Source organism: Gorilla gorilla, chromosome 8 (assembly GCF_029281585.2).
Source record: "Gorilla gorilla gorilla isolate KB3781 chromosome 8, NHGRI_mGorGor1-v2.1_pri, whole genome shotgun sequence".
Classification (NCBI taxonomy): Eukaryota; Metazoa; Chordata; class Mammalia; order Primates; family Hominidae; genus Gorilla; species Gorilla gorilla.
This window is the reverse complement of record NC_073232.2, coordinates 136286404-136301924: the sequence shown is the minus strand read 5'-3', so window position 1 is coordinate 136301924 and position 15521 is coordinate 136286404. Positions and strand designations below refer to the sequence as shown.

General features: G+C 52.1%; 1 protein-coding gene across 3 annotated transcripts in view; it reads left to right on the top strand.

Moving 5' to 3' along the window:
• Positions 1–14913, top strand: part of CHST15 (carbohydrate sulfotransferase 15) — an 85741-nt gene extending 70828 nt beyond the window's left edge. For all 3 annotated transcript variants that reach the window (XM_004050240.5, XM_055352285.2, XM_004050241.5), the window contains exons 6-8: positions 1204–1360; positions 10121–10268; positions 12262–14913. In XM_004050240.5, coding sequence (XP_004050288.1) covers positions 1204–1360; positions 10121–10268; positions 12262–12452 — 496 coding nt within the window. In that variant the 3' untranslated portion in view covers positions 12453–14913. The remainder of the gene's footprint in view (positions 1–1203; positions 1361–10120; positions 10269–12261) is intronic.
• Positions 14914–15521: the final 608 nt, after the last annotated feature.

The window sequence follows — 15521 nt, the reverse complement described above, 5'->3', positions numbered from 1 at the left end:
CAAGGGTGGGGGATTCTAGCTAAACCAGTATAGCAGTGTCAACAAACAATATTTTGACAAATTTAGTTTAGAGATCTCACTGGTGTTTATTAGCACGCTCCATGAACAGGGCAGCATCCCATTCCTGTAATACGAAGGTGCTCCTGTGGGCCCAGCCAGGTTCTGGCTTTATAGGCAGAAACGGGCTGAAGAAGCAAAAACAGGCAACGGAGAGTGGATTGTTCATTTCAGAGTGACTTTCCTTCTAGGGTTAAAGCAAAGGGGATGTCTGGTTGCTGTGTATCCCCTGGGTTTTTGGAAACTGGCCCATTCTGAGTTCAGTTCAATTACGTGGCACCTAGCACAGATGATTCCGTTCTGGCCTGTGGGGGCCTATTGCAGAAGCTCAGTCCAGAACAGTAGCCTCTCATACATTTTATTTAACAGCAGGATTCTTGCTAAATAGCGTGGTGCAGAGATGGACCTGGAGGTAAAAAAGTTGAGGTCTAGTTCGGAGGAGGATACAGAGGAGCCTGAAGTGGGTCAAGGAAGACGATCAGTTCCCGTGCGGCAGCATTCTGCCATACGTGTGCGTGGTGTCTAGGAACAGATCTGTGTCCATGGGTAAACGTGTAAGTCTGCAGGTATTCCTGTGCATATGTGGGGGTGCTTTTACATCGTGTTAAAAACAAGGTCCCTACCAACCTAGAAAGGTACATCTCATCATTTTTTTTTTCAATGTCAGGAATGCGTATGCAAAGGAGTGGGAATTTCATGCGGAATTGTAATATTGTGAGAGCGACAGATGCTCTTATTTTTGTTCCCTTCAGTAGAGGAGAGAGGAATGAGAAGGTGCATAAAATTTTCATGGCTTCTCTTTGCTAGTGTACCATTTTTGTAATCTGGTATTGTTTGAAGCTCCCTGTTACTGTGAAAACAGAGGCTGCCTGAGATGATAGAACAAGCAACACCATAAAAGCGGCCGGTGGTTTGTGTGGGGCCAGTATAGACATGTCTGGGTCTGGAAGAGCTCAGGTGGCCACGAGAAGGGCGGGAGCTCGGAGGGATGAGGGAGGTGGCTCATCTGCAAGGGAAGGAAGAAGGGTGGTTGTGTTTCAATCAGGAAAACTAGATAATGTAATTGTACACTGATTTTCATTGTCGCCCAAATGGTGTGATTGCACGTTCATGGGTGGTAAAAATATGCATTTATTTTATTCACAGGTTGTACTCAGACTATCTCTACTTTGCAAGTTCGAATAAATCCGCAGACGACTTCCATGAGAAAGTGACAGAAGCACTGCAGCTGTTTGAAAATTGCATGCTTGATTATTCACTGCGCGCCTGCGTCTACAACAACACCCTCAACAACGCCATGCCTGTGCGTACCCCCAGAGCTGGCCCCTGGCAGAAGGAGCTGGTTTGTTGTTATTATGCACACGGCATTGTGGGTTTGCGTTTCAGCATAGGAACAGAGAGAAGCGTTTTAATGTGCAAATGCTGTTCCCCATTATTCATGGATGTAAAAGCTGAAAACTGATGGGCTCTTGGTCTGACTCCCTGCCTTCTTCCCTGCTGGTCACCTGCCACCTCCCCCTCCTCCCTCAGCAGGAGGATGAGGGTGCGTTTAGGAAGATTACCGTTTAGCAAGACACCCGGCAATTAGAATCGGCAGACACGAGGATACCCAACTCTCAAATTGTCTTAAGAGCATTCTCTTGAGCGGTGGATTGTTTTGTTGGTTTAAAAAATTACCCATCAATGATTTTCAATGCTTCTTTGACAGAGTCTCAATTGAAAAACATTTTCTGTTGATTCCTCAATCGTATCTCTTGTTCTTCCTTCAGAACTATGTCTGTAAATTTCTAGCCTTTTTGAATGCAAAAAGCTGTTATTGGTGAATTCAGCACCTTTTAGCCCCGGGATAGTTTTCCATGCTGGGCTCCCTGGGCTGGCTGTGTACTTCAACAGCAGGGCTTATGCAGCGAGCATTGCCGCTGCGTGTTCCAGAGTGGCTTTACAAGCCTTGCTCTGCTCAGCGTCTCGCGTAGCAAGGCACCAACAGGCCTGCTGTGGAGTCTTGGAAGCCCCCAGATGGTGGGACTTCAGGCCAAGAGGCTCTGCCCCCTCTTTCTTACTACAGAGGCCGTGGGATCTGGGAGGCAGCATGTAGGGGCAGCAGGTGGGATTCCAGGCTGCCCTGTTGGACTTTGTAGTTTGGCAAGGAAGATGCCACAGGGACACAGGTAACCCCAGAGCCTGCTTTGGTGCCAGGTAGGAGGAGTACACTTTGGAACCAGCCATTGGTGTGGGTCAGGTTTCCAGCTTGGCCATTTGCTGGCTCTGTGACTCTAGGCAGGTGTCTCAGCCTTTCTGAGACTCAGTTGCTTTGTCATACAATGGGGTAATAATGCCGCTGTACCAGGCTGTTGTGATGGGTCTGTCTTGCATTCCTGCATTCATTCTTGCCACTATGTCCCCTGCGTGACGCTGGGTCCTGGGGCCACAGCAATGCCAGGACAGGTGTGGTCCTTGCCTTCCTGTGCAGCTGGCGGGGAGAGAAGATGGAGGCTGGGCAGGGAGCTCTGGCCACCAGAGAACCACCGGAGAACAGGGCTTCAGGCAGGTTCTTAGGAGAGGGAATGTCTGTGCTGAGGCCTGAAGGAGAGTTGGCCAGGGAACTGAGAGCAGCATGTGCAGAGGCCCAGTGGTCAGCACCACCTACCATACAGAACGCAGCCAGCTGCCTGGTGTGGGAGATGGGGGGACCGAGGCAGGGGGCTTGGGTGCGTGGCACGTGGGGCCGCACCACCTGGTCTAGCCTCAGAAGAAGTCTAGACATCACCCTGAGAGAGATGGGACCCCTCAGAGGGTTTTAAGCAGAAGACAGTGTAGGAGTGGAAAAGGAATATCTCACTACTGTGTTCATGGCTGAGGCACCTATAATAAAAGACTAACGCGAGAAAGCACACGTACTTGTTTAACGTAAGTTTCATGTAACCCGGGAGGGAGCCTTCATAAGGAAACGGAGACCCAGAGAAACGGGAAACCTGTGCGTGTTTGTGCTTGGGTTTGATGAAGAGAGCAGTCGGGGAGAGGGCCATGATTGTCAAAGGGGGAATGACTCAATGGCTCTGTGGCCACCGTCACAGGGGACACAGGGTCTCGGAGAAACTCTCTTTGTGTGTGGCTTGACCAGCACAGCTTGTCGACCCAGCTTCGTGACCCAGAACCACTCTCAGCTGTGACTCCTGGCCCTGGACCCCTACGGAGTGAGTCTGAGAGAGCAGGCAGGGCAGCCCACCCGGTCCTCAAGGCAGCTCCCTGAGGGCGGTCTCAGGGCTGGGGCTGGCAGGAGGAAAGGGGCGCTGGCATGACGCCTCAAGGTGGGGTTGTGGTTTCTTCCAGCACTGATCATGATGCTGAGCAGAGAGGGGTGCCCAGTGTGCTGACAGACACGAATCAAGTTGCAGCTGTGACTCAGGCCAGGCCCATTTCGTGCCACATCCACAGTTTTCTATTGCAGGTGGCTCTTCCATCCTGCAGGCCTCGCATGGAGGACCTTCAGTCCTGGCATAAACAGTAATAGCAGCAGCTCAGAGCCAGGGCTGTTATGGGTCAAATGCCGAGGTTGGCACACAAATCGGGGAACGTGCTCGCGGACTGGGTTTCCCCATCATCCTACCATGCCTGATTCAATCCACCCACGAGTCCTTTTCCCTCTTTTTCCCAGTATTTCTAGAGAGCTCCACTGTTCTACCCTCTGTTATTGCCCTGATTCAGCCACTGGCCCTTTCATTGCAACCTCCACCTGCACAACTTCCCTCTCTCTGGGAGACAGCCCCTCCCCAGACCCCTTCTCACCTTGATCCGTTGCACCAGGCATCTTTCTAAGATGCTGAACTGCCATCACTATTGATGGGGTTCAAGGCACACTGCCCCCAAATATAACAGCTTGGCATTTGAGAAAACAGCAGAAGCAGAAGGGCCATTCTTGCCTCCCTGTCCCCTCCTCCTCTGAAGCTGGCCGTAAAACGCTCAGAGCAGAGGTGCCCTCCCTGTACATCCTAATCTCTGAAGATCCGGGGGCACAGAGGCGAATCTGAACAGACAGGCCTGGCTATGTCTCCCCCAGTGCATGACCATGAGATAATTTCCCTTTACAGGGATTCGTGGCTCCGAGCTCACTTGTTTGGCTGGCACTCATGCTCTCACTTAATCAGCCAATATTTATAAATGCAAAGCAAAGAGAGGAAATTCCCCAGCATTATTAAATGATATAATTTGAAATCCTAAACAACTGTAATTACAAACAAAATGTGTGACATCGTCAGGAGACTGTCTCCAGGTGAATTTAAAGCATGGCTGGGGGATTTGCCTACTTTAGTGTGGGAAGCGAGGGTGCACTTTTGTCCCCCGAGGGTCGGGGGGTGCAGGACCCCTCCAGGAATGAATCTTGAGGGAAAAGTCCAAGGAAAATCCAAGAGGAACCAAATAGGAGTGTTGTCCCATCTTTGATAGGGGCCTCCTTTCAGGGAAGGAAGAGCTTGGTGCACGGCCTTCAAGGCTTGTCTGAGGCCAGCACCCTGACTGAGGGAGGGATGAGAAGGAGGAGGGCATTGGTGGTTCCTGGCCCCAGCCGGCCAGGTGACCCAGTTTGCCTGGCTCCCTTCTCTGCCCAAGTGCCTCCTGGTAGACAAGAGCCACCAGGTGGAACCTGCCGAGGAGGCTGTGTGTGCTGGTCAGAGTACGGATGGGAAGTGATGGATTCAGCCAGCGTAGACTCAGCACTAACCTGGCACTACACCTTAACACAGGCCCTCCCATGCCTGGGGCTTCCTACTGGGAAAACTGAGGCTCAGGGAGGCAGCCTTCCTCTGGAGTCACAGCCAGTAAGCAGAGGATCTAGGACCCAAATCTAGGCCTTTTAACCCAGCTTCCCCTAGATGTGTGTTTGGCCTCAACATTTCCCCAACAATCTGATCTTCAGTGGTTGCTACTCTGCACCCACGGCGTGGCAGGCTCTGGTCCAAGAGAGTAGGTGCAGGACGGTGCTGTGACCAGTTGTGTGCTTGGAATGAGGCATGTGTCTCCACCTTGGCGTTTCTACCACATTGTGCCTTTTGAAACTTTCTCCTCTTGGTGATCCTGCGTGACTCTCAAAACAAACCCGGTAGGTGGGTGGGAAGACAGGAGTCAGTCATTGTCACTGTCAGCAGATGAGGACAGCGAGGGGCAAGGTATCCAGCTAATGTGGTCGTAGAAGGGGCCAGAGCCCTCCCCTGCAGGCCCTGGGACCACTGAGTTCTCTCTGCAGGAGACTGCCTGAAAAGGACTGGGAAAAGTGGGGCAGGTGTGGGCTTTGCACTGGGGACTCCTAGGAGGAAGCGGCTTAAGCTGGGCTGGGTTTAGATGGGCAGGGAGAGGCAGGGCAGGGGGAACTCCTGACCCAAGGCACAGTTTATTTTAATAGCTTTAAATAGGGTTTCTTGCTGCAGAAGAGCTAGTATCTAATATGCATGTGCAGTCTGCTTGCTACCGGGCACTTTGTACCATGCAGAGTGTGCCGACTCCCATCCAGTGCCCTGGGGGCAAGCCCTTGGATAGTTTCTCCCACACAGAAGGGAGGGTGTGCCCCTGCCCTCCTGCTGCGGGTCAGCACTCCGACCGTGAACTGGAGAGCACAGTTGAAACTGAGCCATAAGTTCATGGGCGCCATCGTGATCCTCCCTGTGTCATGTATGCTTGAGTCTTCGTGATAAAAGTTTTCTAAAACTCCATTTGTGAGAGGTGAAAGGGATCTAACCTTTGTTCATTACTGCCAGCCCCTGTCCCAAGCCCTTTCAATGCATCGTCTCATTAGAGATCCCCTGAAATCCATCCCTGTTTTACAGATGGGAAGACTGAGGCTCACAGAGGTTAGTTCTCCCATCCATAGCTGGTATCAGGCAGGCTCAAGGTTCAATCCTGGGTCTGCTGGCGTTTGACACTCAGGGAGTTTTTGCCTTCCCTAGCTGGCTCCTAAAAGCAAAGGGTTTTGCTGGCAGGAGGCCTGGGCTTTTATGTTCAATTTTGCGTTTTGCTGAGGATGACAAGACAGTAGCTTAGCAGGTGCCTCTGCTCAGAGGAGATCCCCAGGGGCAGGCTCAGTGGACAGGAGGGGTGCAGCAGTAACAGATTGTCCCTTAATCTTCAGTCCCTGGAGAACTCACACACCAGAGAAAGAGCCAGGCAATCAGAAACCGTCCTTATAGAGGTGAATTTTCATTTCTGGGAGGAGAAGCTGGTTTCCCTCCAGATGTGAATCCCAGCCCGGCCACAGCCCTGGGAGGGCAGCTTTGTAAGGCACCCCAGGCCCCGGCACACCCTGCTGGAGTCATTCACCGCCTTCCTGTGGCACCCGGATGCAGGGGCAGCACAGACCCCTCTGCCTCTGGCCAGCCCCTGCCACTGTTCTGCAGCACACCCTACCCTGGGGGGTGCTCAGAGGGGCCAGTGAGCCTGCCTCAGAGCAGGGTCCCGAGAAGCCTGGTGCCTGGATGAGCAGCAGCCACAGCCCCTGGGAACTTGTCAGAAATGCAAACGCTCTGCCAGTCCCAGACCTCCTGAATCAGAAACTCTGGGGACGGGGCCATGGTGTGTTTCTCAGGCCCTCCAGGTGGGTGTTTGTGGGGTCCGGTTGGAGAGCCACCAGGGCTCTTGTCACCACTCCCTCCTTCGTGCCCTCTGGGGTGGGGAAGACTTGCTACAGGGCTTGCTTTACTCTGACTGTCTTCTCTCTCCACCCACTCCTTTTCTCCATTGTGTGCATCACAAGGTGATCACGGAAGTCTGTTTCTTTACCAGTTGAGCTCTGTCTCCATGAGATTGCAGCCTCCCTGAGGCCAGGGCCACTTCTGTTAGCAGCAAATCACCATTGCCTAGCAGGGTGCCTGGCACATGGTGGCACGAGCTCAGCTTATTTGCCAAATGAATGAATGGGGACTAGTGGGGAGGCTGGCTGGGGACTCCCAACTGAAATCCCTAGTAGGGGACGGAGAGGCTCGGCCAGGTACCTGTCTGGGGAGAAGCGGGGACTGGGACTGTGCTCAGCTCAGCCTTGGCTCTCGGTGGGGATTGCTTTTCCCTGGGGCCCTGCATGGGGGACAAGCTCCACAAGCACAGGTGACCTGGCTTCAGGTCCTGGCTCCAAGGGTATTGGCCACTGACCCTGAGTAGCCCCGTGCCCTGCCCTGCACCTCCGTGTTTCTGTCGGTGAATCAGCTGGCACGGTTAACTTCAAAGGCTTCTCGCAGCTCTGATGTTTTCTAATTTTAAGCACATTGGGCACTTGCCCTAAATACCCTTTTTATTTTTGTTCTATTTTGATTCTCTGTCCTATACCGGGAAAAGGTGAGGGGAAAAAAAATCTGCTGGGGGCTGTCTTTGTCCTGTCTTCATGGTGCATATAGTTGCAGTAGTGATACTGCCTGTACCAGAAACTGTCACTTCAGGTGACCACACTCCCCCTGCCTGGCAAGGGGGCTGGGGGTTGGGGTGGGAATTGAGGGGCCTTTGGGGCAGAGAGATCAGAGGGAAGGCACAAAGCGGGAGGGGAGCTAGCCCCGGGAGAAGCAACCGAGCGCCAGGAGGCCTTCCCCGCCTGCAGCCCCTGCGGTTTCCTCTTTTCCTCCGCTTCCTGGCTCAGCCCTGCCTGCTGAGGAGGACCACGCTGCGGTGCAGGCCTGTGTCCATCTGAGACAGCGCAGGGGGCTCTCATGAGGATGGGCACAAACAAGGTTTCAGAGAACTGTCAGGTGCAGGTGCCCAGCCAGGTGCTCGGACATACCACAGCTGCTCTAAAACACCCCAGCCTGCCACAAACACCTGGCTGCTTTCCTTCTGGAAAGTTCTCCTGTTGAAAAGCACGTTCTCTGGAAAAGAAAAACCTCATCAGACTGGTCTCCCCTACGAGGGACGGCCTACAAGCCTGCCAGGGAGACGGTGACTGAAAAGCCCCGGGAGGCGGGTGACTTAACAGCGAGTTGGTCTCGTCATGATTCGTCTGCGTTGGAGGCGACACGCATGTTTATTTCTGAGACCGGCACGTTCTCATTTTCTCTTTAGTTTCGGCCCAGCTTGAGGTCTTTTTTCTGAGCTGGCATGTGAGGTAGCAACAAAGTGTGGGTTGGAAACAGCTAATGAATTTTGAAGGCAACTTATCCACTCTAATTACTTTTCTTCCTCTCCATCCTCCTCCATGGTTAGAAAAATAATGAAATGGGAAAAGAATAGTTAGCATCTGTACATATTTTGCCCAGTCTTTCATTGTCTTATTGTTAACACTGTATTCAGCAGTTGCACCCGAGAACCATGTTGAGGGCCAGAGTGCAGGCTTTGCAAGGAGGGAATCGTGGAGAAGCCATAGTCCCTGCCCTCAAGGTCAAGGTCCAGGTCAAGTTGGGCAGGAAAGGAAATGTGACATGAGAGTGTCTGCCTAAAAAATGGGAACTCCAGAGAGGAGCCTGGGGAGCCAGGAAGTGCTGCATATATGAGAGGATGAGCTGGAAGTTTAAGCCAGGCCCAGGACTTTCTACACATAGAAAGCCATGGAGGCTTTAAGCAGGGCTGGCTGTGGCCAGATCACTGCTTTGGAAAGCCCATGCTGGTGGCAGGGTGCATATGAGAGTGCAGAGACCAGGGGAAGGAGGACCAGCCAGGAGGTTGTATCAGCTTCAGGCAGGTGTAGATGGGGCATAAACAAAGGGAGTGGTGTGAAATGGGGAGAGGTGGGAGATGAGAAGTTCTGGGCAGACACAGATAGGCAGAGCAGGGTCCCTGGGCACTTGGAGAAGGGGCAAGGGGAGAAGCCCTGGAAAAGGGGGCCTCACAGCAAAAGGGGATGAGGCTGTTTTTTTCTGGAAGCTTTGCTAAGAGTTTAGGGTGAACTGTGGAGTTAGAGGAAACTCTTCCTAAGACTGCTCTCACTTCTGACACCAGTTGCAAGTTCAGGAGAGAGATTCTCCAACCCACCTTCAGGTTTAGTAATTTTCCAGAAGGATTCTCAGAACACACTGGAGGCTGTTACACTATTGGTTATGATTTATTACAGGGAAAGGATGAAGATTAAAATCAGCCAAGGGAGAGGAAGTGCAGGGGGCAGACTCCAGGAGGGGCCCAAATGTGGAGCTCTGAGTCCTCCTCTCCCTGTGGAGTCATGGACGGTGTTAGTGCCACTGGCCATGGTATGTGGCAATGCTCGTGGAGTATTGCCAGGCCAAGCCTTGGGGGTCCAGGCCTTTGACTAGGGCTCCGTCACATGCAGATCCTGTGGCTGACCTTTAGTCTCCAGTCCTACCAGAGTCAGAACTGATACCATGTGGCCCAAGGCCCCATCATCAATCTCAGTGTTAGCCTGCCTATGACCAAAGCCCTCAGGCCAACCAAGACACTTCTGTCAGGCAGGACGTCCAGGGGCCCAGACATCACCCCCAGGAGCCGAGGGAAAGGCCCGAGTTCTCTCTGAGTAGAGTTAAATCTTCACCACACGGTTTGCAGTAAGGCACGAGAGAAGGAACAGAAGGGTGAAGACCCGGGAAATGGGTACTGGAAAGTAGAAAGGACTTAAATAGGAACATCCTCCTGTGTACTTGGTTCAGTAATGATTAGATGCTGAATTACACACACCCTCACAGTCAAGGATGTTCCTCTGGCATCAGGCATTTGGCTCTTCACTCATCTAGGTTGTCTTTGGGGTGTCTGTGGTTGATTTTTCACATCCCGTTGTGTGCTGGGCATAGAGGTCACACTGGGAACAGAGAAACAGCCAGGATGTTGTGCAAGGAACATGTACACCATTGGTGGCCACAACCTTGACCTTTTCCCTGCACTTCAGTCCTTACCTGTGAAATGGAGGCATGGAGCTACCCACAGGGTGTTGTGAGGATTAAATGCAACCCCTAATACAGGAATTCTTGGCACATGTAGCACAAAACCCCCCATAAAGAAGCAAGAACACCTTGTGCTAAAATCCAGCTTCTGAAAGTAACTTTGCTAGGATAACTCTTTTGTGGTACAGTGAAATGCCATGCCACTTTGGAAAAGTGCCCTATGGTGTTGGGGCAACTGCTCCTGAAATAATGCCCTTCTTCTGTGGTCCTAGGTGAGGCTCCAGGTTGGGCTCTATGCTGTGTACCTTCTGGACTGGCTCAGCGTTTTTGACAAGCAACAGTTTCTCATTCTTCGCCTGGAAGATCATGCATCCAACGTCAAGTACACCATGCACAAGGTCTTCCAGTTTCTGAACCTAGGTACGAGTGTGGTGCTTAGACTGACGGGGCAAAGCATGAGCTCCGTGGACTTGTTCTGGGAGTCCTCTGGGGCAAATGCAGACCTGGTCAGCTGGGTGGGAATGGGCTGAGCTGGGAGGCCTGGGGATGTCCTTCAGGAGGCCTGTTAAGTACCATTTATTGAGCACTAGCTGTACATAGGTCATTGTGCACAGTATGGTGAGGGATTCTCTGGAGAGAAGGAGATGGTTTCCCTTCTGGGAGCTTATGGTCTAGTGGAGGGAGAGGAGGAAGCCATAGCTCACCTAACTGAATGACAGGTAGGATGCCGTGGGGAAGGTCAGCACTGTCACGTAAGGTACGTGCTGATGGTTTGGGATCCCAGCTACTGCAGGGATGAGGAAGGCTTCATGGAAGGAAAGGGCCTGAGAGCTGAGCTTTGTAGGACCAACAGGATGTCACCGGGGGGCTGGAGCAGAGGACATGGGGCTTGGAGGAGGGAACAGACAGATCATTGCATCATCTCCGGTATTCTTGGAAATTCCAGGAGTCAGAGCCGTGTGGCTGAGTTTTGGCTGCTGATCATGGATGCTGGGCCCCTGGGGCATGAGCCCCTGCCCTCAGCCTGTGGATACCAGCCCCCACAGGGGCCTGAGAGTCACTTTGTGGTGACAGGCCACACTGCTGACTATGGTGATGGCTGGCAGAGGCATGTGCTGGCGGAGCGAGTGCTGCCCATGTGGACGGGGCACCGAGGGATGGCTTGAAAGGCTGAGCAGGCTCGAACAAGCCGCCCTCCTTCCCAGAACGCCTCCTGCAGGCCTGACTAATGGTCTTGCCTGGGAACTTGGTTAATTGAGTATTTCTGGAAATATATCTGCCTGCCACTGGGACTTGGGCCTCTTTGATCATTTGATTTTGTTTCTCCTTTTTTTGGAGTTTGATGAGTTCTTTCCCTTCCAAGGCTTAGAATCATCTTTCTTTGATTTGACCACATGTTGACTCTGTCCCATTAATGAGCTTGTCTTTTGTCCCCAAGATGGATAGTAAGGCCAACTCTGTATTTCATATGGCCCTAGGATGCTGGGACATGCTTTTTCTGTCTATGGGCTAAGGACTTTGGCCAGATCCCAAGAGCCCCCGGTAAAGAGGCTTGAGCAGTGATGGGTTACACCAAGAAGCTGTGGCCCAGAGGGCGGGCCGTTGGGATCGCAGCCCCTGCTGTTCTGTTTCAGGGCCTCTCACTCCAGAGGGCGGGGCGTGTGGGTGACTGACAGCCCCTGCCGGCCTGTTCCAGGGCCTCTCCTCACTCCAGAGGGCGGGGCGTGGCGGTGACTGACAATCTCTGCCAGCCTGTTCCAGGGCCTCGCCTCACTCCAGAGGGCGGGGCGTGGGGGTGACTGACAGCCCTTGCCGGCAGGCCTCTTCTCACTGATCTCCTTGCTGCAGTTGGAGGTTTAGCCAGTGGGGGCTCTAGGCACAGGTGGCCTCCTCCCAGCCCTCCTCCCTATGGCCACTTCACAGCAAGACGCACAGGGTGAAACTGTGCAGGCCCAGGGACCTTGGCATGAGCAGCCTGAAGTAGAAACGATGATGGCGGAATTCCAGAGGGCTGCTGAGCAGGAAAACCGAAACCCATGGGCTGTGCTCGGCAGGCCACACATTCCTCCAAGGACGGGCTGACACCCATGGAGAGCAGCCCACCAAGGGCAATTGGAAGGGAATCCTTGAGGTCAGCCTTAGACACTGTATCATCATTAAATGCCAGCTGGGCTCCCCCGAGGGTGGGCATCCTGCACCCGCCGCAGAATTTCTTTGCAATTTCCTAATGGTGTTTCCACCGTCCTCCCTCAGTGCTTCCAAAATGGATCCAGCCAAAGAATTTTAATCCCTAAATACATTCTCTTAAAGGAAACTCCTGTCTGAATACGAAGCATAGCTGGGATTTTTGCAAAGTCTCTTTTACTTCCTGCCATGCCTCCTGCCTTACGGGACTCGTCTTCTTTTATTCTAGGGCCCTTAAGTGAGAAGCAGGAGGCTTTGATGACCAAGAGCCCCGCATCCAATGCACGGCGTCCCGAGGACCGGAACCTGGGGCCCATGTGGCCCATCACACAGAAGATTCTGCGGGATTTCTACAGGCCCTTCAACGCTAGGCTGGCGCAGGTCCTCGCCGATGAGGCGTTTGCGTGGAAGACGACGTGAGAGCTGAACTGTTGCTGCACGTGCTGGGCCCGCCAATGCCGTCATCATCAGGATTTTACAAATCTCTTTGCGGGGAACTGTTTCACTCATGGTGTGGAAAACCCCAGGACTCTGCCACTCCAGGCACACATGAATTATAACCATTTTGGAATTTCCTTTGTGATGTTCGAGAGCTCAGCAATGGACCCCTCACAGAGCTCCTCTATCCGAGGCCATTGGAGACCCCAGTTTCTCAAGAATTCAGCTCTGCTCTGAGCATCCTGGAGCTTGGGGATGCAGCCAGCTGGCCTGCACTGGGTGTGGAGAGAACACCTAGGGAAGGCAGCCTGGCCCTGCCCGCCTCCGCCTTCTGGAGAGCCTGAGTCTGGGTTCTGAGTCAGCAAGCCAGAGGTCATGCCACAGGCCTGGCTGGAACTTACACTTCACGTTCCCTTTTTTCCCCCTAGAGATGGGGTCTCTCCGTGTTGCACAGACTGTCTGTATTCAATGGCTATCTTCACAGGTGTGATCATACCACATTCACTTCTGAAACACTCTTGTTGCGATCGCTAACCTCACTGGGACGGAGAACCGCAGTCTTTCGAGAATGGAGGCTCTTCATTTTTTTTTTTCTCCTTTACTCCAAACTCAGCCCTCCAGTTTCTTCAGATGTAAACCCTGTTAACGTCACTGTTTCCAAAAGGAAAAAAATAAGTCAGTTTTTGGCAGCACCTTCATCTTTCTGACCTCCTCCTATTCTGTCCTTGTGGACTTATGTTTAACATAGAAAATGAATGCGTTTAAAACAAAACCACTTTCTGCATTTAACCAGTCCTGGCTCTCTCTCTGCTGCCTCTTTATACGTTTTCTCAAGAACTTCAGTTTATAATTGGAAGGGAAATTTTTGCTGTTAATGCCAGAATGAGCAACCTCAAGGAATTGAACACTTCATGGAAAATCTAGGTAATTCAAGCCCTCATCAGGTTTACAAGATCATCAGAGAAACAGAGGATTTTAATTTTTAGTTCTGGCCGGCTACAGTCTCCATTTCTCTGCCTCCCCATTGGAAATAGTTTATTTCCACATTCTCCACTACGTGTGGTCAAAGTTCCTCACCCAGCAAGGGACTATAGATACTCGTGTCCCAATTCCAAAACACAATGCACAAGCTGAACTTGGGCTGAACGTGGCGTGTTTGAGATTTGGAATGAGGTTTCTAAGAGCCGTGTTCTTCATGGAATTTTCCAGGCTACTTGGCAGCTTGGTTTACTGATGGATGGGCTAGAGATCTTGTCGTTTCTTGGAAGTCACAGGGAAGATTGAAGAGAACGCTTGAGCATCCTTGGCAACAGCCCAGGTGGGACCTTGATGAAGCTTTGCACTCAAGTATTGTCAAGGGAAGCTTCCTGTGAACCAAAGTTCTCAGGCCAAGGTCTCGCCCACCAAAGCCAGAAAGTGCAAGCACCCATCTACCTAGCTCTAACTTGTATGTGTGAAACAGATCAGGCTTCGGGGGTAGGAGGATCTGCAATTGCTCAGCTGTCCCCTCCTGGTGGTGGTGTCTTTCTGCCATCAGAGAAGGGACACACAGCCCGTTTGAAGGTGTGCAGAGGGCTCTGAGCGCCAGGATGGCCAGGGCTGTTTTTGCTACTGAAGGAGCGTGTGTCCTGAACTCCCACTTGCAGGGACAGTCCCCACCTTCTCTATAGCCGGCACTGGGAGCAGCCGCCAGCAGGGAAATCTGGCCTGAGCACAAGGATGCTTTAGGGAGAGATCACTTCAGTGTGTGTGTATATTTATTTGCAGTACAGTGCGTGTGTGTGTGTGTGTGTGTGTGTGTGTACGCGCACGTGTGGGTGAGTGCGTCTTCTGAGTGGGTTCTGTTCAGTTGCTAATGAGGCTCCTCCGCTCTGGACACAACCCTTTTATAGATTAATTTCTCTGCCAATTAACTTGTCATTTTCAGTACATATTTTACTATTCCACACCAACCATAATTACAACAAGGGATTTTTCTTATGCACTCCTATGCATGTGAATAACATGTGGTGTAATTCTGCTTCTTACAGAAGTATTACTGAAGGTATTATTTCCAATATTATTTGGTTTATTATGCGGATCTTTTTTATATATGCAGTCCCATCCCTTCTGTGCCACTCAATGCCATCCAGACATGGTTTTTCCCTCCAGGGGCCTTTCTCCAGAGGGCACTTCGGCTGCCTCTGCTTTCTCTCGTTCGAGGCCCGACTCTTGCTGACAGAATAGGTTCCGTTCTGGGCGGTGCTTCTCGAGCCTGCCATTCAAAACCAAAGCAAATTGGAGCATTTCTCACAACATGGTATTGAAGTTCCTTTTCGTTCTCAAAAGCTGTGACCGTGTTAAATTGTACTCCCTTAGTCCTGTAAGGTATGTTAAGTGAATCGCAGTTACGCTGTACTTTTATTAATATTTAACATAATTAAAGATGGACCCATATGAGTGATGCCTGTGGAGCGCGTGCTCTTCCTCTGCAGCCAGGCTCTTCCTGGTGCATGAATGAATCACAGTGGTTTAGTGTCGGACCTGCTCGAGTTGTGCAGGCTCTGTGTAGAGAGGAGTTACAGCTGTGCTGGCTGCTGAGAGACGAGGTGCGATTGTGCGAGCAACAGGCAGAAGAAAACTCAAGACCAGAGAGAAGAGGATTCAGATGTTAGCAGGGACTCCCTGTGCGAGTCCTGTTGGGGTGTGAGTCAGGGTGGGAGGTCTGGCCCAGCCACAGTCAGGCCTAGCGTTGTCTTCAGACCTTCAAATTTGAAGGTTAAGTGACCACAGGCCTCATTCCGGTGGCCTGCCTGGCCCCTGGCAGCTGTGAGTTTGAGACCCCTGGTGTCTCTGGCACATGTCCTTATTGCTGAGGGCAAGCCCGCAGAAGGAGGTGGTGTGCGCTCAGGTGGGGCAGCCAGGACAAAAGACCACAAACAACGGAAACTGATTTTCTCAGTCTGGAGGCCAGAGACCCGAGATCAAGGTGCCGCAGGGCTGGTTTCTCCGGGGGTCTCTGTCCTTGGCTTGCTGATGGCTGATTCTCTCTGTGTGTTCATGTGGCCACAC